Source organism: Syngnathus typhle, linkage group LG9 (assembly GCF_033458585.1).
Source record: "Syngnathus typhle isolate RoL2023-S1 ecotype Sweden linkage group LG9, RoL_Styp_1.0, whole genome shotgun sequence".
Taxonomy (NCBI): domain Eukaryota; kingdom Metazoa; phylum Chordata; class Actinopteri; order Syngnathiformes; family Syngnathidae; genus Syngnathus; species Syngnathus typhle.
This window is the reverse complement of record NC_083746.1, coordinates 11443434-11470873: the sequence shown is the minus strand read 5'-3', so window position 1 is coordinate 11470873 and position 27440 is coordinate 11443434. Positions and strand designations below refer to the sequence as shown.

The 27440-nt window shown below is 42.2% G+C and overlaps 2 protein-coding genes and 1 non-coding gene across 43 annotated transcripts in view; all 3 read right to left on the bottom strand.

Annotated features, from left to right (window-relative positions):
- The window catches only part of clasp1a (cytoplasmic linker associated protein 1a), a 76784-nt gene extending 67130 nt beyond the window's left edge, over nucleotides 1-9654 (bottom strand). For 39 of the 41 annotated variants that reach the window (XM_061286255.1, XM_061286249.1, XM_061286262.1 and 36 more), the window contains exons 1-2: nucleotides 9497-9654; nucleotides 6590-7234 (exon numbers count right to left, since the gene is read on the bottom strand). In XM_061286255.1, coding sequence (XP_061142239.1) covers nucleotides 6590-6784 — 195 coding nt within the window. In that variant the 5' untranslated portion in view covers nucleotides 6785-7234; nucleotides 9497-9654. Of the gene's footprint in view, nucleotides 1-6589; nucleotides 7235-9102; nucleotides 9216-9496 lie in introns of all 41 variants that reach the window. The other 2 variants (XM_061286250.1, XM_061286251.1) reach the window with 2 other exon arrangements.
- Nucleotides 9655-10038: 384 nt separating this feature from the next.
- On the bottom strand, nucleotides 10039-22643 carry nifk (nucleolar protein interacting with the FHA domain of MKI67). The gene is made up of 6 exons (XM_061286296.1): nucleotides 22405-22643; nucleotides 22030-22158; nucleotides 18764-18872; nucleotides 16902-17113; nucleotides 10769-10828; nucleotides 10039-10505 (listed from the first exon to the last, which is right to left on the bottom strand). Exons 1-6 carry the CDS (start codon nucleotides 22516-22518, stop codon nucleotides 10323-10325), a joined length of 807 nt encoding a protein of 268 aa, XP_061142280.1. The 5' UTR covers nucleotides 22519-22643; the 3' UTR covers nucleotides 10039-10322.
- LOC133160279 (small nucleolar RNA ACA64) lies at nucleotides 10598-10729 on the bottom strand. Its single transcript, XR_009715858.1, has one exon. It is a non-coding gene; the product is annotated as a small nucleolar RNA ACA64 (small nucleolar RNA).
- Nucleotides 22644-27440: the final 4797 nt, after the last annotated feature.

The window sequence follows — 27440 nt, the reverse complement described above, 5'->3', positions numbered from 1 at the left end:
GTAATCGATTAGAGACATTTTTACATTTGAATTGTACAAATCCTCTAATGTCTGCTTCTCAACTGTAATTATTCATTTTTTGTAGTCATCCGTGAAAAGAAAGAGATTCTCTTTTGGGTTTAATGAAAACAAGCAAACACTTGCGTTTACTTAAAACAATAAAAATTGCACCAATAACAGAATCTGTTTCAAAAATCTTGGTGAGAACAACAGTACCGTATTTTCCGGACTATAAGGCGCACCTAAAAACTTTCTCAAAAGCCGACAGTGCGCCTTATAGTCTGGTGCGCCTTATATGTGGATCAATTGATGAATTTGTTGATCCATACTGGTTGTCCAAAGTGCTCTGCCAAAATGTTTCAGTACGTTTTAGTACGACTACTAAATTACAAGGTCGCATCGCTTCCCAGCATTACGGCAACCGTGGTCAGGGGAGGTCACTGAATGGCTGTTGTACCCGTGAGGCTATTTCATTTCAAAATAAGCTGCTCCGTTAATGTCTCGAGTAAATTTACGGATTGATATGGAAGGGAAACATAGGTAAGCAGTACCAATGTGTTAGATCGAACTTTAGTCAGTTCCGATCATTTTACAGGAGATTGTTTGAGAAACGCTATTATTTACATTTTGCTGAGGCTCATGGGAGTCTGCGAGCTGAGGCTCATGGGAGTTTGCGGGTGGCTAATGCTATAGTGATAGCTGCTATACACACAAGGCTATTTCATGTCAAAAGAGGCTGCTCGAGTAAATGTTTCGAGTAAATTTACGGCTCGATATGGAAGGGAAACATAGGTAAGCAATACCAATGCGTCAGATCGAACTTTAGTCTGTTCCGATCATTTTATAGGAGATAGTTTGAGAAATGCGATTGTTTACAGAGGGCTCATAGGTTATTGGCTAGTGGATGCAAACCGCAACCCTAGTCCATCTCAGTTTGTTGCAGTATAGCTTCTATTTTGTGCGCCTTTTACTCCAGTGTGCCCTATATATGTATGAAATAATTTCTAAAATAAAAAATAAAATGAGGGTGCGCCTTATAATCCAGTGCGCTTTTTGGTGCGAAAAATACGGTAATCTCTTTTGTGTGTTATTGTTTAATTGCTATTTAGATGTTTTCATCACCAATCAATTGCAAGTAAACAGTCAGAAATGGGGAACAACGGTTTTGTAATACACTTTCACGCAAGATAAAATTTCCTCCAATTATTTGATTCATCGATGAAATAATCAATAGAATAATTGATTTTAAAGGACATGTATCATGGAAAATCGACTTTTGTAGTTTGCGGTGCAAGTAAACTCTACCTCGTTTAAATAAAGCAAAAAAAAGCTAAAAGAAACTATGGCGACCGGAAAGGGAGGCGCACACATCTTGCGGCCTGAGGGGTGTGAAGGATCTCATTTGCATTTAAAGAGACCGCACCAAAACGGCTTGCTCTGAGCTGCACCTCAGAACAAGTAGAAAAGAGGGACCTGTGATGGTATCAAAACAAGGAATTCAGACAAAAGCATTGCTGTTCCACTCCCAAATGGTTATTGACGTTTTTAAAAGAAAGGTGATGGATCACAGTGGTAAACATGCCCCTGCCACAGTTTTTTAGATTATGCCTTTGGTATCAAATTCAGAAGGAGTAAATACATCTTCATTTTACAAACTGGTGATTCTCGTGAGGGTCATGGGTATGCTATTGTGAATTAAATATAGGTTCAAAAAGATTTGGAAATTATTCCGTTTTTTTGTTTACGTTTTACACAACGTTCCAGCTTCACTGGAAATGAGGATTGGAGATTTTTGGGAGAAGGAAATCACGCAAATCATTTTGGGGTATGTTTGGTTGAGATGACCCCTAACACTTTTTTATTATTGTTTCAGATCACAACAAATGTGTGAAATGCTGTATGTCTGCATTAGCTGACAAGATCTACTCAGGTTAGCATTAGTCACAAAGGTTTTCCCACCTGGATGCATCATGGTGCCTATTCTTCACAAATACTTCAAAAGATTTACAAAGGACCATAGGCATTCCCGAAAGACTTGTTGAAAATTGTGTCTGTTACTGCCCTGAAAAGTGACACATTCCGATGTGACCTTTGAGCACAAATATAACGTAGGTGCTATGTGGGTACATTACGAGCTAAATTGACACCTAACTTACTCAATATAACTTCTGTGCGCCAAACAAATATTGTTCTGTCTCCCTATTGTGCCTTACACATGCGCTTGCATGGGAGCATTGCACAAAGCTGTCTTCTTAAGGTGTCTGTATCACAGATTCAGTACAAATAGTTCATGTGATTGTAATACAAGTGTCCAAAGTTCTTAAAATAGAGCTCATATGACATTCACTGGGAAATTTGAAGAACAAGAAGAAACTTTGTCATGTACATGAAAGTTGGCCTCTGCATTTGGCTCATCGCACAAGTGAACATAAACACTTAGCTAGCTAACGACAGTGCGGCGGAGTCAAGCGATGCAAATGCTAAATTAGCTAATCATGGCGAAACGAATGAGCAGCGACACATTCACTCGCCAAGACAAAATAAATATGAGATGCGGCAGTTCTTTTAAATTTGGATGGCTGTCGGAGTGTGTGCAACTACAAGAGGAAACAGTGAAACTGGGTGAGATTTTCTCTTTTTCCAATGAGAAAGGTCTCCTCTGCAAAACATGCAGTGAAGCCTAAGTGGCGGGCGAGTTTACTGAGAGAAAAATATGGAAGGAATGGAAGTTGGACTACCTCAAGCGTCACATTCAGCAGAAATGTTATTTGAAAGCTGTTGGAATTGTACAAAGACTCAAGATGGGACAGGGGATCGGTACATTATTGCGAGACTGCGCAAAAGATGGACAGAAAAGGTCACGCAAAACAAAATCCAACTCCAAGCAAGTTAAAGTTCTCATTGACAATATTTATTTATTTACTTACTTACTTACTTACTTACTTACTTACTTATGTTTATTTATTTATTTAATCTAGTGTTGCACACAGTGGTCCACAGTGTGCACAGGGAGCTTGTGTGTTTGCACAGACACTTGAAAATTTTGAGAGAACACTGGTCATGGGGCAAACATTCACACTTATTTTATTGTTGGACTTAAAAAAGATGCCTGCAAGTACCCCCAACCCAATGAACAAACACTCTGGAAAGTTCTCTGTTGTTCTCTGGTGGTTTTTAGCATATTTGGTAACACCCACGTCTAGATTTAACATTTATGAGCCCGATGTCAATGAGAGAATGCCGCCAACCGTTTGCCATTGTTTTCTCTGTTGCAGGTTGTTATAAAAATGAATAGTTTTTAGACATTATAAGTGACATAATTTGGGCACACCGTGGGATGAAGCAGAACGCCAATGAACACAAGTAAGCGGGGGTTCTGCCACAAGATCTCACAAGTGGCCAATTCTCAGCCACTAGATTTGTGATGATTCAAAATCTGACTTGCACTTCCACAATGTTGCAAATTATAGCTAAACAAAATGCACATAAACCAGTGAGGCACAGCCACTTGCCGAACGCTTCCAAGTCATTACAGTTCAGTAACTGCAGTTGATACCCGTTATTTGTGGGAAATAGGTGCTCAGCCTGCCCACATATAGCAAAAATGTGTTTGGAATTAAAGTCCATTAGAATGCAATGGGGAGGTTGGAGTGATGTTCGCAGATCCACATGCAGCATTAGACGATTTAAAGGCATTCCCTCCAACTATTCATGGAAGGCAAATTAAGCTTTTCATGCTTTCTATCACTTACTATCCCAAACTCAAGCGCTTGCACATTAGTTTTCATGTGATCAGCTTGTTTGAGTGAAATTGAGTGAAGGAAACACGTGACAGCTTGATCAAAGAAAGATTTTTGATGACACCGCTAAAGGTTTGTTTTTCAAAGAATTTCGTCATCATCCAAAATCCAGCTACCGTAATTTTCGGACTATAAATCGCGTTTTTTTTTCATAGTTTGGGTGGGGGGTCGACTTATACTCAGGAGCGACTTGTATATGTTTTTTTTCACTTGATCATTAACACATCACTTACAAGTATAGTTGACCACTTCACATGTTATTTTTAGTATAGTTGATCACTTCACATGAGAGAAAGAATCAAATAAAATAATTAACACTTTAAAGCGCCTTATTCTATGGACATGTCCTCTGTCACCAGGGTGACATAAATACGAAAATTTTGATGGATGGATGGATTTAATGATTTGGAGTGACACAAATGGTTTGATAATATTGTTGTTTATGTGATAGTTATTTAAAATATAGTTTATATATCGTTGTATGGGCCTGTGGAATAATTTGAACTGCGGCGCGGTACACGGCATTGTTGACAAAGGACGATCGATAAAAGACGAGAAATTTGATCGATGGATTTAATGATTTGGAGTGACACAAATGGTCTGATAATATTGTTGTTTATGTGATAGTTATTTAAAATAAAGTTTATATATCATTGTATGGGCCTGTGGAATAATTTGAACTGCGGCGCGGCACACGGCAATGTTGACAATGGACGATCGATGGATTTAATGAATTGGAGTGACACAGATGGTTTTATAAACGTGTTATTTATGTAATAGTTTTTTTTTAATAACTGACTGTTATGTCAGGCCCGTTCTCAGCTCCTCGTTTGTGTTCGTCACGTTAGCATACCGTATCGTTTAGCCTGTTGTTGCTCGTTCTTGGTGTTGGATCTTGTCGAATAAATTGCCCCCCAAAATGCGACATACTCCGGAGCGACTTATATATGGTTTTTTTTTACATTTTTGGGCATTTTATGGCTGGTGCAATTTATACTCCGGAGCGATTTATAGTCCGAAAATTACGGTATCTTTTTTCCTAACCAGCAGCATTCACCTTACACACAGACAGTACCAACAGTACCAATAATCTTCCTTTTTTTTTACTGTTGCCACACTCAGATTTCTGAGTCTCACCAACAGTCAAATCTTATCTTACAAAACCAAAGTTAAACAATGATTTTCAACATCATCCCCATCATGATATTGTTGAGACACAATTAGATTTAGAACGAAAACACTAAATAATCATTTTTACTCGATTACATGAATTATGAGATCGTCTGGAGCCAAAATTATAATCATGATTAAAATGTGATTAATTGAGCAGCCCCAACATGACTAAGACTTGACACGTCAGAACAACAATTCTGTTCAATTCACTGCATGTTTATATTTACTGTCCACTCTTGTTGTGATTGTATGTCGCTGCGTGCAGTCTGTATGCTGTCCCATGTGCAGACATCCTTGTTATTTTGTTTTTTGCGTCATCCACAAACGTAAAAAGTGCTGACTAGGGGTGTAAATCGCGGGTTTTGTCACGATACGATATAATATCGATATAAAGAACGACGATACGATATTTGCCGATATCTTAAAGCCTGCTGCGATTCATTCACGATATATCGCGATATAGTGCTCTACGATCGATTTTTTATTTTTTTTTTAATAAAAAATAGAGAACAATATCCTGATTTATAACAATTCATACGCAAAATCAACAAGGTACTGCAAACTCTTTATTTAGGAAATTACAAGAGTATTGTAGTATACAAATTGCTTACTTTAACACTGAACTTTGATGTCGTGTTTTTTCTTTAAATGTGCGGCGAGATTTGTGCTCCCTGAATATTTGATCACCGCATGGCAGGATTTACAAACTGCACGTGTCTTGTCGGTTGAGCCATCTTTTCTTTGGAATCCAAAGTGCTTCCAAACGAATGACTTGAAGCCTAAAGGGGAGCAAATTTCCTCGTCTTTTTGGACACTAGCCATAGCACCAGCCCAGGAGCCGCGTACTAGTTGTCGTCTCCCCTTTCACGTGCGTGCTCTGCTCACAACACAACGCCGCGCACTGCTCCATGCTTCCGGAAAGAGGAAGCAAGCAACAATGAACTGGATTTCAAAATAAAGTCGCGTCTAATGTCCGAGGTCAAACACGGCGATATAAATCGATGTTTACCTTTAGCATCGATGCCAATAAATCGTAGAGCATTATATCGATTAATCGATGTGTATCGATGTATCGTTACACCCCTAGTGCTGACACTTTGTCCACATTAGCCCAAGCGTCACCACAGACAAGCGGCTCAGGCACGTGTCCTAACTACTCATCTTTCATATTCATGTCTTGTCAATAGGTACTTTGCTTTCCCTCACATGGTTGCTCAATGTTTGTTTCTTTTCTTCTATGAGGATGAGCTGAGAGGGATCAGTATTGTGGTAACATGTAATTAGTATTCATGATATGAACTTCAATTTTAAAAGGCTGGAAGACAGAAGTAAATATTATGTATCATCATATTGTTGTATTGTGGGCGACATATCATCACAATATTCAATTGTAAATTACCCGTATCATGTCACTCAGTGTTTTAATCCAAAATTATTTGGAAGAGGCCTAATTCTGATCTGATAGGATACCATGCATTTTTTCATTTTTTTAATGCTCTGATGACCATCTTGAATTACAAAATAATTTTAATCTGCGTCATCACTTGTAGCATCCAATCTAAATGCATGCTGAAGGAACCCACATCAGAGTTCCCAGCCCCATCAATGGAGTTTACCTTGAAGTTGCTGGAATTGACCCAGGAGGTGGCAATGCCATCAACCATCTTATCAAGTGCAGTCTGATCCTGTTCCAGATCATGAGACTTCTCTTTATCCAAGATGTAATCGATGATCTCTTGGCCCACCTGAAGACGACGGCCCACATCTTTCTGCAGGACCTGAGCTAGACAGCTCTCCATGTTGTACTCCATCAACCTGGGCGAAAATAATCACCTTCCCTGTGTTTCTCAGTCTTCACAGATTTTGATTGGATGATTACAAAATATCCTGAGAACTCAAAGCCTCAGGAAGTTTCTGTAAACCCCAACACTTGAATTTATATTGTTGACTGGGTAAACAATTATCCAAAAGGACCCTCCTCCTTTTTGTGGCTACTGTAAGCACACCAGCAAGCTAGTGGCTGGGCCCTCGAGACTGATGGAGTCGGGCTTTGGGAATGGCAGCAATGCACCATGTGTGTCAAGGCAGCAGCTGGGGAAAGTTTACTAGTGCATCTAACTTGGGGTTTTACTTGGAGCCAAACCACTGCTGCAGTGTTTGCAACGGTGGTTTTGGAGAGCAACAATCAAAGTGGCAAATCGTGACGGATGAAGGCCAGATCACATCTCCACGTGTATTCCTGGTATTTTCTTCGGAAAGCCCTGAAAAGGCAGAAAACACATGAGAGAAAACACTAATAGAAAAGGCTCAAGATGTTATTACCGTATTTTCCGGAGTATAAGTCGCAGTTTTTTCATAGTTTGGCCAGGGGTGCGACTTATAATCAGGAGTGACTTATATGTGAGATTATTAACACATTATCACTTGATCATTAACACATTACTTACTTAGAATTATAGTTGATCACTTCACATGTTATTTTCACTTTAAACCACATGACAGCGCACTTGGCCTGTGGAATAATTCGAACCACAACTGACAATGAGTCTGACCTCAGCGCCGCATGTACTTCCGGAGTCAGCAGTGGTGTTGTTTAAAAGAAGATTTCGATGGATTTAGTGATTTGAAGTGGCACGGATGGTTCGATAAAATTGTTATTTATGTTATAGTTATTTGGTGTATAGTTTATATACAGTTACTATATAGGTCTGGAAATATTGGAGCCGCAGCTGACGATATGTCTGACGTCAGCGCCGCATGTACTTCCGGGTCAACAGTGGCATTGTTTACAAGTGACCCAAAGGATGAAGATTTTGATAGATTTAGTGATTTGGAGTGACACGGATGGTTTGATAAACGTGTTACTTATGTTATAGTTATTTGAATAATTGTTAATATATTACGTCAGGCATGTTCTCAGTTCCTCATTTGTGTTTATGTAACGTTAGCGATCGTATAGTTTAGCCTGTTGTTGCCAATTCATGTCCTGTTCTTGGTGATGGATTTTGTAAAATAAAGTTGCCCCAAAAATGCGACTTGTACTCCGGTGTGACTTGTATATGTTTTTTACGTCTTTATTATACATTTTATGGCTGGTGCGACTTGTAGTCCGGAAAAGACGGTACAGTCATCCCTCGCTATATCACGGTTCACCTTTCACGGCCTCGCTGCTTCACGGATTTTTTTCACAGTGCATTGTGTTATGGCTTCAGATGAAAAAGACACTACATAGTGAAGTCAGGCCGCAGAGGTATGTACTGATGATTAAAATTATTATTTCACTGTAGTTATCAGGAAGAAAGTATTTACTTCTCTTTGTTAAACAAATGCTTGGACCTGAAAACAAGTTTTGTCCTTTGGTTTCAATGTTATACCTGTAAAATAATGTTTAAAAAAAAAAGGTTCCTACTTCACGGATTTCGCCAATCACGGGTTCTTTTCCGAACGTCACCCCAGCGAAAAACGAAGGACTATTGTATATTCTATACTGTATATCCTTTTCAAACATGTCCCTCTTCTAAGGAGAGCCTCACATGATCAGCTGCATGACCGTCTACTGTCATAGAAATACCTGTGAGAGCTGGGCACTCAACTTCAGATAAATATGACACAGGGGTGTTTATCCACTGTATAACTACACATTCATACACACACGCACACACAAACACACACACACACTATTTGCCTTCCAATTCTTGAAAACAATTTCCGACAATATAAGATAATGTGCTTCTTGGAGCTCTATTGAACGGATAACTGGGCCCGATCTTATGAGCAATACAGATGTTTTTCAAATATTTAAAAATGTGTGTCCTTTTCCAGTGTGGGTTTTATACATTTGTTTGAGACAATACCTTTACTGGGACAGCAAAACTGTTAAAGAGAAGATTACAAACAAGTTACCACATACAATTTACAACCACCACACTTGATGGGTTCTTGGTATCGAGAGATAAACAGTGTTTCCTGCACGTTCAAGTGTGTCCACGAGTTTAGAACCGGTAAAAGTAGTCTCAATATTGCACCAAAACGTTAATCTATAACAATTCCTATTAATTATTACATAGGGGGGGAAGTCAACCACACGCGGCGTACTACGGAATTACGTGACATCATGTGACATTCATACCTAAAGTGCCCTTGATATGGCAGTCTGACATTATTCGTGCTGCCACCCAGTTTGTGCTTTTGTGCAGTGTTAGCGGCGCTCCTTCCTGCTAGCTCGCAGACAGACCATCACTGCTAGCAAATCAAATAGAAACACCTTGTCAGCCTCAACACTTTTGACACAGAATAATCTACCTGCATCAAAATCTCAAGAAATAATTCTTTACATGCACCGCTTCCAGGAGGAAACAGCTGCCGGGTTTATAATAGTCAGACTGTGCATGAGGAATTAAAACTAAAGCTTGTATTGTCACGAAGCGCTCCCTTTCAATGAGACGTCAGGGAACTGGCACAGCACAAAGCAAATATGACAAGAAAGGAAGCGAGCAGTGAGGATAAACTATTAAAATACCTACCATAATCAGTTTGAAGACTGTTGATGGTCTTGGCAAATTATCTCTTGGTGTTGTTTCGGTATATGGCCTAAGAATCGTGTTTTTCTCTCTCCACCCGGAATGCTGCCTGCAGCACAAGAATGGGATCGTCGCGCGCATGCGCAGAAGGTAGACGGATGATGCTGGCACTTGGAGAACTGTCGCATGGCCAATCGGAACCGCTGCAGATCCTATGGTGACATCTGCTGGCCGACGGTAATACATACAAACTAAATTTCGAGACATCGTTGACTTGAAGTTACCTCCTCGAAAGAATCATGTGCGGCGAGTCTCATAGCTGGATATGACCATATATATTACAACTTAACATTGTTGTATGACTATAATTCAGTAGTATATACAAAAACACAAGTCTGCGATATAGGCAGTCGCGCTGGCCCGGATGTCCCATGACAACAGCACAAAACCACTGAGGCTGAGGGAATCATATACAAATCCTGAGCTATCAAAACTACGGCACATAATAGGGAAATATTTCTGCAGCCAAATATTGTCCAGCATAATTTAAGAGGACATTGACATTTATTTGAAACACAATGAAAAAAATGCGGTTGTAATTACACTTTTTGAAAAATGCAATATGATACATATTTTCAGCTCAGTTTTTTTGCAAACACAATTGATGACATGATCTTTTTGATGGGGGATGTGACATTTGTATGAATAAAACTTGCATCAGAACAGCAACACTGCAACAGCTCGGAAACCAAGAGAAAGGAGTCCACCAGAAAACAAGATTCTGGTTACGCATCTCTGTATAAATGTCTCAATAGCGCCACAGGTTTCGTCACTCAGAATCACCATCCTTCACACCGGCCTTCTCTGTCTCTTCCTCCCCCTCTTCTTCTTCCTCTGAGGAGCACTCCTCTTTGTCTACTGACGGCATCTTGACGACAATCTCATCCTCATCATCACAGACCATGGACTTCCGTCGCTCCAGGAACGAAGGCGTGCACAGTGGTGTGGTGTCCTAAAGGAGAAGAGATGGACTTGTTGTGGCAGTAGAACTAAGTAAAACCTATCAGTTTTAAGTTTGCTTTTGAGTACTGTGACATCGGAGCTACATGTTGGTGCATAACGTTTATCATATTCGTCACTATGAGACAAACACTGCAAGTTTAATGCACCGCATTACTTTAGGCACGGTTATCTGACCCCAGACCACTGACACATCTGGGATCATTTTCAGTCTGCGCCACACCAACAGGAGGAAGATATTGTTACGTTTCTTACATCACTGCATGCAGACTCATTCAAGGAATCAGGCTTCTTCTTCTGGGGTACATGGCTAGCCTATAAAAGAAAACCACAAGGTGAAAATGCCTTCTGCTCTATGGTGCTGTAGTTATTCAAAGACACACATGCATACAAAGTTGAATGGCTGTAAGATTTGGGCAAACAAGTGCTTTTAGGTCATCAAAGTTATTTGCAGCCTTTTGGTCTAAGCACGGTGATTTATGTAGAACACAGGTGTCAAACTCAAGGCCCGGGGGCTAGATACAGCCCGCGTCTTCATTTTATGCGGCCCGCGAAGACAAATTGTGCATCAAATTAGTGTGTCATTCCTAGAATTGAAAATTGTCTTCACTTTTATTTTATTTTTTTTTTTTTTTTTTAATATTTGACCAGTTTTTACTCATCTGATTTGAAAATGAGTTCTCCAATTTGTTTTGTAGCTTTTACTGTATATAATGAGGTGCTTGTACATTTATTTGGGTTGACAGTCATAATTACAATGCGGCCCGTGAAAAATGAGTTTGACACCCCTGATGTAGAATATTATTAAAAGTGAATTTAATTTGCAGATCAGTATCAAGTTCCACTTCAACTACTGTGCATGTCCTTTAATCTACGTACACTCATTTTTAGATTACTGGATATTAACAATGACATCACAGTGATGCACGATTACATTCCATAAAAATTTCAACAAATCAGATTGACTTCATCCCTGAAACATTATAAATACATGACTTTGGCCTTAAAATACATTGAGAATTACCAGATTTTTTAAAGACTATAGGCAACACTATTTTAATAGTTTGGCCGGTCTTGTGACTAATACTACAGTAAGACTTGTGTATATATTAAAAAAAGACCTAGGACTAGCACCCAAAATCTCCATTCCATAATCATGTTGACTTTGTTTTCGTGGTTGGCAAATACATTTTGGTGCAGTACTGACAGTGACGATTAGGTGGTGGTAATGTACCAAATATATTTGCCTCCTGTCTAAAAGCAAGTAGAGGAAATGGAAGCAGAAGTAGTAGTAGCAGTCCTAGACAGATGGCAACAAATGTGTGACATATCGCTCGTTCAACATGCACCTTCCTTATGCCACAGCAAGGGTTTACAGATGCAAGAGCTTAACACCTTTGACCGCAATGCAGGATTGTAGTTAAAGTAAACAATTTCAAACTAAAAAAAGAAAAAACTTTCCGTAGTTAGAAGCCACAATTAAAAATGACTCTGGAACTTGTTCGCTGTTAGCAACATAGGGTGTGTTTGGAAATTCACTCTAATGGCCTAACGTCACTCTTGGTGCGTGCGTGTGTATGGAGTCAAAGCGCGCTCCTCTCATTCAGTAAAAGAACTAAAAATATTCAATATACAATGCCTTGCAAAAGTATCCGGCCCCCTTGAACCTTTCAACATTTCGCCACATTTCAGGCTTCAAACAAAGATATAAAATTGTAATTTTTTGTCAAGAACCAACAACAAGTGGGACACAATCGTGAAGTGGAACGAAATTGATTAGATAATTTAAACTTTTTTAACAAAAGAAAAACTGAAAAGTGGGAAGTGCAATATTACCGTTTTTTTCCGTGTATAATGCGCCCCCATGTATAATACGCACCCTAAAAATGGCATGCTGATGCTGGAAAAAAGCCTGTACCCATGTATAATACACACCCAATTTTTATGATTTTTTTTTTATTTTAATTTTTTTTTTAAGTCCCAATGATCGTCACACACGCAGGGAGGCAATGGGTCCCATTTTTATAGTCTTTGGTATAGTCTTAACTAGGCTGGATGTAATTTTTTTTGTTGGCGTTGATTTCTCTGACTCCCCATAAACGCACCACCGCGCTCTGTGCGCGCATGTAAAAAAGGCGTGCGGACGTGAAAAAGGCGGCTCTGTATGGGAGAGACGTTGAAGAGGAATAAAAACACCCTTGGAAACCAAAACTTGCCCCTCGTCGTGACTCGGAGCCGCAACAAATGTTTCGGATTTGTGTAGGGTACATTGTGACAGACAGCAAACGAGCAGGTGATCGAGCAAGCGTCTGATACGAGAGCATTGCGGTCGTATGGAGTATATCCATAAAAAGTCTCGTTTAAAGTTTGCCACAAGCCACCTGGGAGACACACCAAACATGTGGAAGAAGGTGCTCTGGTCAGATGAAACCAAAATCGAACTTTTTGGCCACAATGCAAAACGATATGTTTGGCGTAAAAGCAACACAGCTCATCACCCTGACCACACCATCCCCACTGTCAAACATGGTGGTGGCAGCATCATGGTTTGGGCCTGCTTTTCTTCAGCAGGGACAGGAAAGATGGCTAAAATTGATGGGAAGATGGATGGAGCCAAATACAGGACCATTCTGGAAGAAAACCTGTTGGAGTCTGCAAAAGACCTGAGACTGCGACGGAGATTTATCTTCCAATAGGACAATGATCCAAAACATAAAGCCAAATCTACAATGGAATGGTTCACACATAGACGTATCCAGGTGTTAGGATGGCCAAGTCAAAGTCCAGACCTGAATCCAATCGAGAATCTGTGGAAAGAGCTGAAGACTGCTGTTCACAAACGCTCTCCATCAAACCTCACTGAGCTCGAGCTGTTTTGCAAGGAAGAATGGGCAAGAATTCCAGTCTCTTGATGTGCAAAACTCATAGAGACATACCCCAAGCGACTTGCAGCTGTAATTGCAGCAAAAGGTGGCGCTACAAAGTATTAGCGCAAGCGGGCCGAATAATATTGCACGCCCCACTTTTCAGTTTTTTATTTGTTAAAAAGGTTTAAATTATCCAATCAATTTCGTTCTACTTCACAATTGTGCCACTTGTTGATTCTTGACAAAAATTTAAAATTTTCTATCTTTATGTTTGAAGCCTGAAATGTCGCGAAATGTTTAAAGGTTCAAGGGGGCCGAATACTTTCGCAAGGCACTGTACATCAGGGCTGCTCAATTATGGGTAAAAATCATCATCACGATTATTCTGTTCAATATTGAAATCTCAATCCTTTACACGATTAGGTTTTTGAAATTGGAAAACCATTAATTGAACATGTTTAAAAAACACTCCTCACATTCAACACTTAAGTGCGAGTGGGGGCAGAGCTGCCTGTTGCACGACATAAGTTTTCATCGAATAGAGCGTCCATCATTGCACCATGCGACTGTTTGTGACCGAGATTGCCAAATCTTTTCCCCGTGCCTATTTAAGACTCGTTTACAGTGTGTTTAGCGGGGTTTTAATTTTTTTTTTTTTTTTATTATTTCAGAAAAAAGATCATCTTTGGGAACAACCGGTTGTTATTCTGCCGGTCAGTATCACTGCGCATGCGCTAGCAAACTCGATAGCGAAGAAATGTATCGGATTTGTGTAGGGTAGGTACATTGTGACAGCAAACGAGCAGGTGATTGAGCAAGCGTCTGATACGAGAGCAATATGTTCGTATGGAGCGTGTTTGAAGTGAACAGCAGAGGAAAAAAAGCCATGGAACATTAACAGATAAAAGTTCAGCTCAGTTGTCCGAGCAGAATCTCTCTGACACATATGAGCAGTCTCTTAAAGTTCTTGTGTTCCTTCCTTATAATCCTTTTGTAGGTTCCAGTATGCTTGTAGACACCGCTGTCTTTTTTGTTAAAGTTTGCTAGTGCGTCATAGTCTGGAGTAAAATTTGTTGTGGCAATTCTTAGGCGAGATCCGAGGTGTTGGTCTGTTTACCTCGATCTGTAACGGGTTGATGTTGACGTTCATGTAGCTGAACGTCACGTCGCGTACGTCGAGCCAAATTGGCCACTCTCTTTTAAACGCTCGGCACTGTGTCCACCTTGCTTATCCTTGGGCGACTCATTTTAATGGAAGGATTCCAGGGGAAGGTTTGTGGGTGGCTTTAGCGCAAAACTGCATCTGAAAGCTCAGCGCGCGAATTACAAGAATGCTGTCGTCACAGCCCACGCTCTAAATTCGGGACTGATACAAATAGAGCGCGAGTGCGCCATGTCCGTACTACTGAGTACGTACACGCACTTGTGAGTGTGCACCGAGCTTTCTGACACGGCTTCCGGTAGTAAATGGGCAGGCGAGCGCTTCCCCATCTACTGGGGAAACGCAGTCACTGCAGGCAAAATGACCAAAAAAAAAATGATTTAATTATACAATTTGTTCAAGGTTGGCGGGCCGGATTAAACGGTCCCGTGGGCCGTATCTGGCCCGTGGGCCGTAGTTTAGTGACCACTGCTCTAAAGTGACTACTTAACATTGGATCAAAGTGTCATTTCTTCAGTGTTGTCCCATGACAAGATATACTGTTTTTTTCCATGTATAATGCGCAAAATGTAACTAATTTATTGTCTTAAAATCTGGGGTGCGCATTATACATGGGTACAATTTATTTTTATTTTTTTTTAAATCCGGATATCATACGGAGGCCGCCATTACGGAGGCCGCCATTACAGATGCTTTTGATTCTTCTCTGCTGTTCACTTCAAACACGCTCCATACGAACACAATGCTCTCGTATCAGACGCTTGATCGATCACCTGCTCGTTTGCTGTCACAATGTACCCTACACAAATCAGAAACATTTCTTCGCTATTGAGTTTGCTCACGCATGCGCAGTGATACTGACCGGCAGAATAATATCTGGTTGTTCCCAAAGATGATCTTTTTTCTGAAATAATTTTACATTTACGGACTTAAGTAGGAGTCAAAATTTGGGTGCGTATTATACATGGGTACAGGCTTTTTTCCAGCATCAACATGCCATTTTTAGGGTGCGTATTATACTTGGGGGTGAACTGTACCAGGCTGTCAGTGAACAAGAGACAGCGCATCCTGACGGTTTCACCATCTTCGCTGGGGATTTTAATCATGCTAACCTGAAGTCTGTTTTTCCGAGGCTTCACCAGCATGTTAACTTTCCTACGCGTGGCGACAGCTTCCTGGACCTGGTCTACTCTTCGCATAAAGGAGCTTTCAAAGCCGCCCCCATCTTGGACTTTCTGACCAAATCACTGTTATGCTTTTGCCCGCATACAGACAAATGGTGAAAGCGTCCAGGCCAGTTCGCAAGCAGGTACGGGTGTGGCCTGAGGGTGCCTCTGATGCACTGCGTGACTGCTTTGGCTCTACTGACTGGGACATGTTTAGGAGGGCTACCACTTGCGACGATCGGACAGACATTGAGGAGTATACGGACTCTGTTTCCTTCTACATCAGGGAGTACATTGATGATGTGACTCGCTCAAAATCCATGGTCACTCAGGCTAACCGGAATCTTTGATGCAAGCCCGGAAGTAAGATGGCGGCGCGTGCACACGCATGGTGTTTTGTTTTGTCGTTTAACGTGGGTTTGTCCGACAGTTTTGTGTGTTCGTCTCGTCGCACCGAGTTGTGCTACAAGTACAGCGGGCTGGGTTCTGCTCAACATCGGCGAAAGCGAGTTTTGTGGCGATCTGGACTTTGAAGCGGGGACATTAAAGGCGCTCGGCCTGCTCCGTCCTGAAGCGTCGGAAGCGGTGTGCGAGGAGGCTGAAGAGGGGCGAGAGCAGGGGCGTCCGGGACAGGCTGGCGGCCAACCCAGCTCGCCCAGCCGTGCCTTCCTTTCTTCTGGCGAACGTTCGATCGCTGGGCATCAACATGCCTGCTGAGATCTACGAACCGGACAGTGCGTAACTGCTGTGCATCTGGAGCGGCTAGCGTGCTATCGGGCGGACCGGGCCACTACAAGGGGGAACATCGCGAGGAGGTGGAATGCGCGTCTACATCCGTGACGAATGGTGCTGGGACTCTGTAGTGGGATGCAAGCACTGCTCGCCTCTGGCGAAGTTTGTGATCTCCAGGATTTTGGCGTCCTGAACTCTCTCCCCCGTTGTTTACTTGTATGTTACTCGTGTACTGTGTCTCGTCACCGTGGGATGGAGGAAACGTAATTTCGATTTCTTTGTGTGTCTTGGCATGAAGGAATTGACAATAAAGCTGACTCTGATAATGCGCACCCCAGATTTTAGGACAATAAATTAGTTAAATTTTGCGCATTATACATGGGAAAAAACGGTAAGTATTATTTGTGTGGGTGTATGATTCCCCTTCAGAAATGAGCACTAGGAAATTGGGAAACACTTACAAATCCTGGGAAGTCATAATCAATGCCTTGTGCTGCAAGCCTCTTGCGGAGCTTTCCCTCTTTGTGCAAGAGCTTGTTGGTCATTTTGGAAACTTGGTCACTTGTTCGCTCCATGTTGTAGCGGGCCACAGCTGGCTTAGAAGGCTTTTTGAAAGTCCTCTGGGAGCCGGCAAACAGCTTCTCGTGCAATTTCTCTGGTGGAATTACATGACCTACAAAAATGGGATGCGCAGTAGGTTAAGAATATTTGCATGTGCATCTTATCAATCAGCTTACATTACAACACAATTAGAATGAATAAAAAGTAAACATCTACGGAACCGACTTTGTCCACTGTTCAAATGAATGACTTAAATGAATGAATGCTGATTTAGATAAGATGATTCTTTTGAGACAATAGCTCACAAATCCAATGCATACAAATCAAACAAAACTGGGCACCATGGAAAGTCGTTGGCACTTTATTCAACATGTCTGATATCAATTTCAAGGCACATGCACTTGTATTACGTGCTCTTTGTGAACTTTCCACGCATGTGATCGGCAAAATCAAGCGGGCTGATATGTTGCAATTATTGTTGTTGTTTTTTTACATTCTTATGCAACATGGAAACTGTGTCACTGTGCTTCTTTCTGCTAATGAATACTAGTGCCGCTCTCCTTTCTGGTACGGTACTAGTACATAAAGGGCCTAGAACAGGGGTGTCCAAACTACGGCCCGCAGGCCGCAAATTCTGAAAACATAATTGAATATGCCCCGCACAAGAAGCTTGAGCTCAACTCTGTTGCACTTCTCAGTTTCAACACTAGATGGAGCCCGCCACCCAAATGAAATCAAGAGAAGAAAAACTTTTACCGCGAGTCCCCAGAAATGGCTGCACTGAAGAAACGCAAAATAGCAAGTGAGTGTAGAATATTTCAAACACGTTGGGAAAATGAGTATTTCTTCAAAGAAATCAACAGAGAGTGTGTCTGTTTGGTTTGTAATGAAGATGTTGCTGTGATGAAAGAGTATAATGTCCGCGCATTTACTCCCGGGAGCCGTGTCAGAAAGCTCGGTGCACACTCACAAGTGCGTGTGCGTACTCAGTAGTACGTAGTAATTTCATCTATCAGTGCCGAATTTCGAGTGTCGGCTGTGACGTCAATATTCTCGTAATTCGCGCGCTGAGTTTTCAGATACAGTTTTGGGCTAATGCCACCCACAAACCTTCCCCTGGAATCCTTCCATTAAAATGAGTGGCCCGAAGAAAAGAAAGGTGGACACTGATCCTGATTGGCTGATGGATCTGTGACGTCACTCGGAGACTCCATTAGGCACACACCCATTTTCAGGTGTACCTCCTGATTGGCTGTTGGATCTGTGACGTCACTCGGACACTCCATTAGGTACACAAGTTTACCTAATTTTTGTTTTTTCTTAACAGGCCACTTGATTAGGGAAAAGACACGATCAAAGGTTAAGTGAAATTGCCAATTTTAAACTCATGTAAATGTAAGGTATTTCAAACAGTTTGTTCAATGTTATCTGACTCTTCAGATATGAATGAAAGGCAGAATTTGTGTTTTTAGAGTTTGTCACATTTGCCTGAATGGCTTATATTTGGTTATTTTGTCATTTGAAAAATTAAGAAAATTGTGACAATGAAATTTGTTTTATAACAGTGTGTATTTGCATGAAATTTTTGTAGTTAAAAAATGTCTGAAAAAACTATTGGCGCCCGGGCCCCTTCACTTTACTAAATCTGGCCCTCATTGCAAAAGGTTTGGACACCCCTGGCCTAGAATGATCAAACCAGTTCATGTTTAAATTTGAGACTTAATCTTAGTGATATCCGAGGCACACCCTACACAATACTCACATTTAATGAGTCTCTCTCCCATCAGGTAGTTGTTCATAGTCTCAGCTACAATTTTGGCGACTTCATCACAATCAAACTCCACGAATGCGTATCCTTTGCTTCCACCCGTCTGAAAACAGTAGCATATTAAAAGGATTATATAAGAGAAAAGAATCATAACAGCACTTGTGACCACACCACTAAACGTCATCATTCAAGTGATGGAGGTGAGTTTCATCACATATTCACTGAAATGGTCATTTTTCACATTCTTTCTTAGGCAAACGCACTGTTGAGATATTTTAACCTGCATGTTCAAGCAAGCGCACTACATCTTTTTGCCTCCAGATAACGCCACACCCCAAAATGACACCACATTGTTTACAAACTCTAAATGGCTAAATTAAACTTTACATTGTTTCAGGTCCAATTTTCCCTCTAAGCTGCGCACCTGCGCAATCGCGCACTGCTCGCACACACTCAGCGCACAAAAAAAATCTATGCAGTGCATAAAAAAAATCCACCGTAAATGTGTTAATTAATATCTAGTATTAAACCAAATCTATTTTAATTAGACATATGTTATTGTTTTTCTGCATGTAACACATTGAATCACAGGTGTTCTGCTACAATTACAATTTAATTACGCTATGCACCCAATCATAGCATTGATAGGTCTATGTTAGCTTGCTAACAGTGCGGTGAAGTTAAGAAACAAAATCCCTTATGGCAAAACGAACGGGCAGCACTCGTGACACAGCCACTCCCGAGCCCAAGTAAAAAATAAATGCGGTTCTTTTACGATGGAATGGCTGTCTGAGCATGTACATAATAAAGGGAAATGTACTTTCGGCAGTTTGCAAACACATTTGATTAAGGCTGCGTTAGACGCATATAATCATATCAATATAATTTTTAGTAGTAGTGTGGTCGCTTAATAAGTGGAAAGGAATGTGCAGGCTACATGAATTTGTTTTCTTCAAAGTATTGTGGAACAGGAGGTCCAGAAAGGGAGCATATCTCAAGGCCGATGGGAACGCGAAAAACAACTCGTCTTTGTGGTCCAGACACCTGTGCTGAGCAGGGGAAAACCCAAACGAGGAGGAGATGACCATCGACCAATCACCACACAATCTTTTGCATGTTTGAATATTCATACTGTGTTTCTTTAAAACTGGGCAACCCGGAAGAATGTGTCGTCTTTTCTGGTCACGAAGGCACACGAGTTTTTGTGTTAAGGACCCAAGACCCAGGCGCCTGTATTAGTTTGCTTTGTCAGGATTAAACAATTGGTAAATTCGGTCTGATTGATCTACTGGTCTTCTCTTTGACAGAACGAACTCGCAAAATTGTTAGGTGCGCCAGTGTGTGGATTAGAACATAGCAATTCTTGTGTTAAGTGTTGATCACAATTTGGAGTCAGAGCAATAGCTAAAATCCGTATCCTAACAATACTAATAGAAGGACCAGTGGTGACACTGGGTGATATTCTTTTTTTCTTTTTACAGTGAGAAAGGTCTACTCTGCAAAATACACAGCAAAGCCAAAGTGTACAGCCATTGGTGAAGTGAGGACAGACGTGAAAAATAAGTAAACAAATTAAAGTTAAATTTGTACATATTCCAGTGACAATAATGTATCCATCCATTTTTTGTTCCGCTTTCCCCCACAGGCGTCGCAGGCGTGCTGGAGCCTATCCTACCAGTCATCGGGCAGTAGGCAGGGGACACCCTGAACCGGTTGCCAATTGCAGGGCACACAGAGACGAACAACCATCCGCACTCGCACTCACACCTATGAGCAACTTGGAGTGCTCAATTAACCTACCAAGCATGTTTTTGGGATGTGAGAAAGAACCCACGCGGGCATGGGGAGAACATGCAAACTCCACTCAGGGAGGGCCGGAGGTGGACTCAAACCTGCACCCTCTGAACTATGAGGCTGACGTGTTAACCAGTGCCTTTGACATTTAAGATTTTTTTATAAAATAAACTATGTACCGTATTTTCCGCCCTATAAGGCGCACCTAAAAACCTAATTTTTTATCAAAAGTCAACAGTGCGCCTTATAGCCCGGTGCGCCTTATATATGGATCAAGTGATGAATTTGTTGATCCATACTGGTTGTACACAGTGCTCTGCCAAAATATTTTAGTACGTTTTAGTACGACTAGTAAATTACAAGGTCGCATCGCTTCCCAGCATTACAGTAACTGTAGTCAGGGGGCGTCACCGAATAGCTGTTGTACCCGCGAGGCTATTTCATTTCAAAATAGGCTGCTCCGTTAATGTTTCGAGTAAATCTACGGATCGATATGGAAGGGAAACATAGGTAAGTAGTACCAATGCGTTAGATCGAACTTTAGTCAGTTCTGATCATTTTATAAGAGCTCGTTTGAGAGACGCGATTGTTTACACTTTGCTGAGGCTCATGGGAGATTGCGAGCTGAGGCTCATAGGAAATCGCGGATGGCTAATGCTATAACGATAGCTGCTATACGCGCGAGGCTATTTCATGTCAAAATAGGCCGCGCTGTTAATGTTTCGAGTAAATCTACGGATCGATATGGAAGGGAAACATAGGTAAGTAGTACCAATGCGTTAGATTGAACTTTAGTCAGTTCCAATCATTTTATAGGAGATTGTTTGAGAAACGCGATTGTTTACAGAGGGCTTGTTGGTTATTGGCTAGTGGGTGCAGACTGCAACCCTAGTCAACCTCAGTTTGTTGCAGTAAAGCTTCTATTTTATGCGCCATATAGGCCGGTGCGCCTTATATATGGACAAAGTTTTAAAATGTGCCGTTCATTGAAGGTGCGCCTTATACCCCGGTGCGCCTTATAGGGTGGAAATTACGGTAATTAGATCTTCTACAAACAAAGAGTTACAGGAATTTACACTATCACAAGCTTCCGCACGTTATTTTGGAAAATGTGAATGTTTTAACGTTAACAAAATGTGTATATGACTCATTTCTTCCACACCCAGGCCAAAGAATGACTTTTACCATGGCCAAAGCAGGACGCTAACACACAAAACATCGTATGAACACCAACAAGATTGTGTTTTTCATTTAAAGTGAGCCAAATCACTTATATTAAAAGTAATGAAGACTGTTACTGGGATTGGATTCTTTTAATAAGCCATGTAACGTGGTATGATCAAAGGTTTTGATCAGTGGTCCCCAGTGTGCTCAGGGACCTTTTGTGTATGGCCAGACACTTGAAAACTTTGAAGGAACATTGCTCACGTCTATCACGATTCCGTTAAAAGACGTTTCCAAATTACCTTTTTACTCCTGGATAGTCGTAGCCGTAAAACTGTTCCAAACTGTTCGAAGTAGTCTCGGAGCTGTGGCTCAAAGAGCCCAAGTGGCAAATGGCCGACATATACCACGCCAGGTGTCAAACGGTTGCCCTGTAAAACAGAACACACATTTTCAGGTTCAATCCGCGCATGTATAGTACAATAACGTACAGATTTCTTTTATATCCAAACTGGTCATTTTAACGTACCCTAACGTCCCCCCCCTCGTCAAATTAGCAAATTAGAAATACCATAGCGTATGCCAGGGACGGTATCTTTGCTACGCAGTCCTCCCCGGTCCGTACTATGTATTTTAAATGTCGTTTTGGTTATGATTTATGATGAACATTAACCCACCTTGAACTTCTTCACCTCCTTTACCTTCTTTTTGAACTCATTTTCTTGCTCAGGATTCAACGACAGTAACTGTTTTCCGGGTTTAGAACTCGCTTTTCCTTTACTTTCAGTCATGTCGGATAGTTATCACTGAGTGGCATTAATTGTGGAATAAAAAAAACAAACCTTCTACTTCTACTGATACCACGTTGATCTCAACATCCGGTGGACCATGCGGTGACGCAAGGACAACGAGTAACAAGTTACGCGTTTGTAGTGTGGCTGAAATAATTTGCAGCGCCCTCGATTGGTATGGCGTGAGACTACAGAAGAGTTGGGAGGGGCCATGTCCAAATTCTTGCCTTCCACCCCACGCCCCTCTGAAAAACTTTTACCGCGAGTCCCCAGAAATGGCTGCACCGAAGAAACGCAAAATAGCAAGTGAGATTAGAATATTTCAAACACGTTGGGAAAATGAGTATTTCTTCAAAGAAATCAACAGAAAGTGTGTCTGTTTTATTTGTAATGAAGATGTTGCTGTGATGAAAGAGTATAATGTCCGCACATTTACTCCCGGGAGCCGTGTCAGAAAGCTCGGTGCACACTCACAAGTGCGCGTGCGTACTCAGTAGTACGTAGTAATTTCATCTATCAGTGCCGAATTTCGAGTGTCGGCTGTGACGTCAATAATTCGCGCGCTGAGTTTTCAGATAAAGTTTTACGCTAATGCCACCCACAAACGTTCCCCTGGAATCCTTCCATTAAAATGAGTGGCCCAAGAAAAGAAAGGTACACACTGAGTGCCGAATGTTAAAAAAGAGTGGACAATTTGGCTCGACCTACGTGTGCGAGAAGACGTTCAGCCACATGAACGTCAACAAAGCCCGTCACAGATCTAGGTTAAAGGACCGACACCTCGGCTCTATCCTAAGAATTACCACAACAAATTTTACTCCAGACTATGAGGCACCAGCAAAAAAGGGGAACCAACAATACTATTGATTTCTTTATTACTTTATTTAGATGTATTCTTTCACTGATTCTTCAAGTCAGAATGTTTGCCGTTGGATGTGATTTCACCTCATTAGATAAACATCTTTCATTAGTCTGACCTGCAGGCACTGAAGTGATGGAGACTGTTATTCATCATAACAGTGTCGTATTTAATAAGAATCACTGATAGTAGTTTTTGGGTGAAATATTTTTTTAATGCTGTTAATAAATGCATTTGTTTTCAAAAAGCTTTTTTTTTATATCCATGCTTTAGTATCTACTAAAAGTAAAAACATTTTATGCAATGACCCTTACATGTCATTTATATTACTTCACACAAACACTACATCCATCTGCTCCTGGATCGGCCCCCCGGTCAAAATTTAGAACCCAATTCGGCCCGCAAGCCAAAGGGTTTGGCCACCCCTGCATTAGGCTAAAAAATCTACGTGGTACATGAAGTAGGTAGCACAAGATTAAAATAAGTTTGGGTAGTATGGGCGATGGTGCCTCTGAAAGAGGGAAGGTGAACGGTGTGCTTCCTAAAAAGGAAATTGAATTGTGTGCCTCCTATGGAGCAGGGCAACCTGGGGACCACTACTTTGGTGGAATATTATTTTATTTTGCACCGAAGGAGGGTAGACCTATACATACTTGCATCTGTATGGCTATTTTGAGAGGACCTGCAACCACCAGAAAATATATATACGTATATATTTTTTTATTATCATTTTCTTTCTAAGTTGTTCTAACTCATATAAATGCATATTTTGATATGCGAGACATTAAGCCACATAATCAAGCCCTCCGCGTTATGCTTTTGCCCGCATACAGACAAATGGTGAGAGCATCCAGACCGGTTCGCAAGCAGGTACGGGTGTGGCCTGAGGGTGCCTCTGATGCGCTTCGTGACTGCTTTGGCTCTACTGACTGGGACATGTTTAGGATGGCTGCCACTTGCGCCGATCGTACAGACATTGAGGAGTATACTGACTCTGTTTCCTCCTACATCAGGAAGTGCATTGATGATGTGACTCACTCAAAATCCATCGTCACTCTGGCTAACCGGAAGCCATGGCTGACAGGGGCTGTCTTCAGGCTGCTGAGGGCCAGGGACAAAGCCTTTAGAGTGGGGGATGAGGCTGGCTTGAGGACTGCGAGGGCCGACCTGTCCCGGGGCATCAAAGAAGCGAAGAGGGTGTTCTCTTGCAAAATTACGGCCCACTTCAAGGACAGCAGGGACGCACCGAGCCTTTGGCAAGGCATTCAGACCATCACGGATTACAAGCCCGCGCCGCAGAGCTGTGAAGGCGACGTCCGTCTGCTCAATGACCTTAACCGCTTCTTTGCTCGCTTCGACGCTCAGAACAGCACTTGCCCGCTGAAGGCCACTCCCCCTTCACACGACCTGCCCCTGTGCCTCTCCGCCGACAGCGTGAGGAGGGCGCTTGCCGTTATCAACATCCGTAAGGCGGCGGGCCCTGACAACATCCCGGGTCGAGCGCTGAAGGACTGCGCTGGGGAGCTGACGGGTGTCTTCACGGACATCTTTAACATTTCCCTGCAGCAGGCCATTGTCCCGTCGTGTTTCAAAGCTGCCACCATCGTACCTGTGCCGAAGAAACCTGCTCCGTCCTGCTTCAATGACTACCGCCCAGTGGCACTTACGCCCATCATCATGAAGTGCTTTGAGCGACTTGTCATGGAGCACATCCGATCTGTTCTCCCCCCCACCATTGACCCCTTCCAGTTTGCGTACCGAGCCAAACGGTCCTCTGAGGATGCCATCTGCTCTGCCCTCCACTCGGCTCTCACCCACCTGGAGAGAAGGGACTCGTATGTGAGATTGCTGTTTGTGGACTTCAGTTCTGCCTTCAACACCATTGTGCCACAACGTCTCATCAGCGAACTTGACAAGCTGGACCTCAGTACCTACTAGGGGTGTAACGATACATCGATACACATCGATTAATCGATATAATGCTCTACGATTTATTGGCATCGATGCTAAAGGTAAACATCGATTTATATCGCCGTGTTTGACCTCGATCATTAGACGCGACTTTATTTTGAAATCCAGTTCATTGTTGCTTGCTTCCTCTTTCCGGGAGCAGTGCACGCAGCGTTGTTGGGTTGTGAGCAGAGCAGGCACGTGAAAGGGGAGTCGACAACTAGTACGCGGCTCCTGGGCTGGTGCTATGGCTAGTGTCCAAAAAGACGAGGAAATTTGCTCCCCTTTAGGCTTCAAGTCATTCGTTTGGAAGCACTTTGGATTCCAAAGAAAAGATGGCTCAACGGACAAGACACGTGCAGTTTGTAAATCCTGCCATGCGGTGATCAAATATTCAGGGAGCACAAATCTCGCCGCACATTTAAAGAAAAAACACGACATCAAAGTTCAGTGTTAAAATAAGCACTTTGTATACTACAATACTCTTGTAATTTCCTAAGTAAAGAGTTTGCAGTACCTTGTTGATTTTGCGTATGAATTGTTATAAATCAGATTATTGTTCTATATTTTTTATTTAAAAAAAATATCGATCGTAGAGCACTATATCGCGATATATCGTGAATGAATCGCAGCAGGCTTTAAGATATCGGCAAATATCGTATCGTAGTTCTTTGTATCGATAATATATCGTATCGTGACAAAACCCGCGATTTCCACCCCTAGTACCTACCTCTGCAACTGGCTACTGGACTTCCTCTGTCAGAGGCCACAGGTGGTACGTGTTGGCGACAAAATCTCCGCCAACATCACGCTGAGCACAGGGGGCCCCCAAGGCTGCGTGCTCAGTCCGCTGCTCACCCTCCTGACGCATGACTGCACTGCAACCTACAGCGACAACCGCATAGGGAAGTTTGCTGACGACACGACTCTGGTGGGTCTCATCACCAAGGGAGACGAGACTCAATACAGGCCGGAGGTTGACCTTCTGACCACGTGGTGCAGGGACAACAACCTCCTGCTGAACGTCGACAAGACAAAGGAGATTGTTGTTGACTTCCGGAAGGGTCACACCCAACACCTGCCGCTGACCATCGACGGTGCTGTGGTGGAGAGAGTGAGCAGCACCAGCTTCCTGGGGGTGCACATCAGTGAGGATCTCTCCTGGTCCACCAACACCGCATCACTGGCGAAGAAGGCCCAGCGCCGCCTGTACTTCCTGCGGAAACTCAGGCGAGCGAGCGCTCCTCCGGCCGTCATGACTACATTTTACCGCGGCACCATTGAGAGCGTCCTCTCCAGCTGTATTGCTGTTTGGGGTGGCAGCTGCACTGACTACAACTTGAAGGCCCTGCAGCGCATAGTGAACACGGCTGGTAAGATGATTGGTGCTTCACTCCCCTCCTTGAAAGACATTTACACCTCCCATCTCACCCGCAAGGCGACCACGATTGTGAGTGATGTGAGTCACCCCGCTCACTCTTTGTTTGATCTTCTGTTATTATTATTATTTATTCATCACTCATATTATTTATTTATTATTTATTGTTTGTGCCTTCTTGTTTTTATTTTGTGTCGTCTACTTGTATGCCTATCGTGTACTATGTCTCGTCACCGTGGGATAGAGGAAACGGAATTTCGGTTTCTTTGTGCGTCTTGACATATGAAGGGATTGACAATAAAGCTGACTTTGACATAATGGTACCCAAAAAGAGGAGTTTCTTTGCATCAAGGTTTATGCAAAGAGCTCACGTAATTACTATATCGTTGCTTTTTGGTGAAGTGATTAAGTGTTCCGTCTGTACGACTGGTCTTTGAATGCACCCCACTTCAACGGCAGAACGCGAATGAACTTAAAGACACCAAATGAGAATAATCCTAAAAATTAAAATTGAATGACGCAAACGTGAGTTCTGCATGTTTTTATTGAAAACAACATAGTGCTGACACTGTACGACCGTACGGCATTGGTTTTTCGCTTTCCAAACAAGGCGTGCGCGCTCCCGTGGCAGGGGGAACAAAATCTCACAGGGGAACCAAATCGAGTACAACAGTACGTAGTAGACTAAAAAACGTTTTGCCCATAAATATAGTGATCAATCAGATTGCTTTTTTA

Coding starts and splice junctions, on each gene's coding strand:
- nifk (XM_061286296.1), bottom strand. CDS start 22,518: ATGACTGAAAGTAAAGGAAAAGCGAGTTCTAAACCCGGAAAACAGTTA. Junction 10,829..16,901: donor ATTATGACTTCCCAGGATTT/GTAAGTGTTTCC, acceptor TTTCTTTTATAG/GCTAGCCATGTACCCCAGAA. Junction 10,506..10,768: donor ATGAGTCTGCATGCAGTGAT/GTAAGAAACGTA, acceptor CTTCTCCTTTAG/GACACCACACCACTGTGCAC.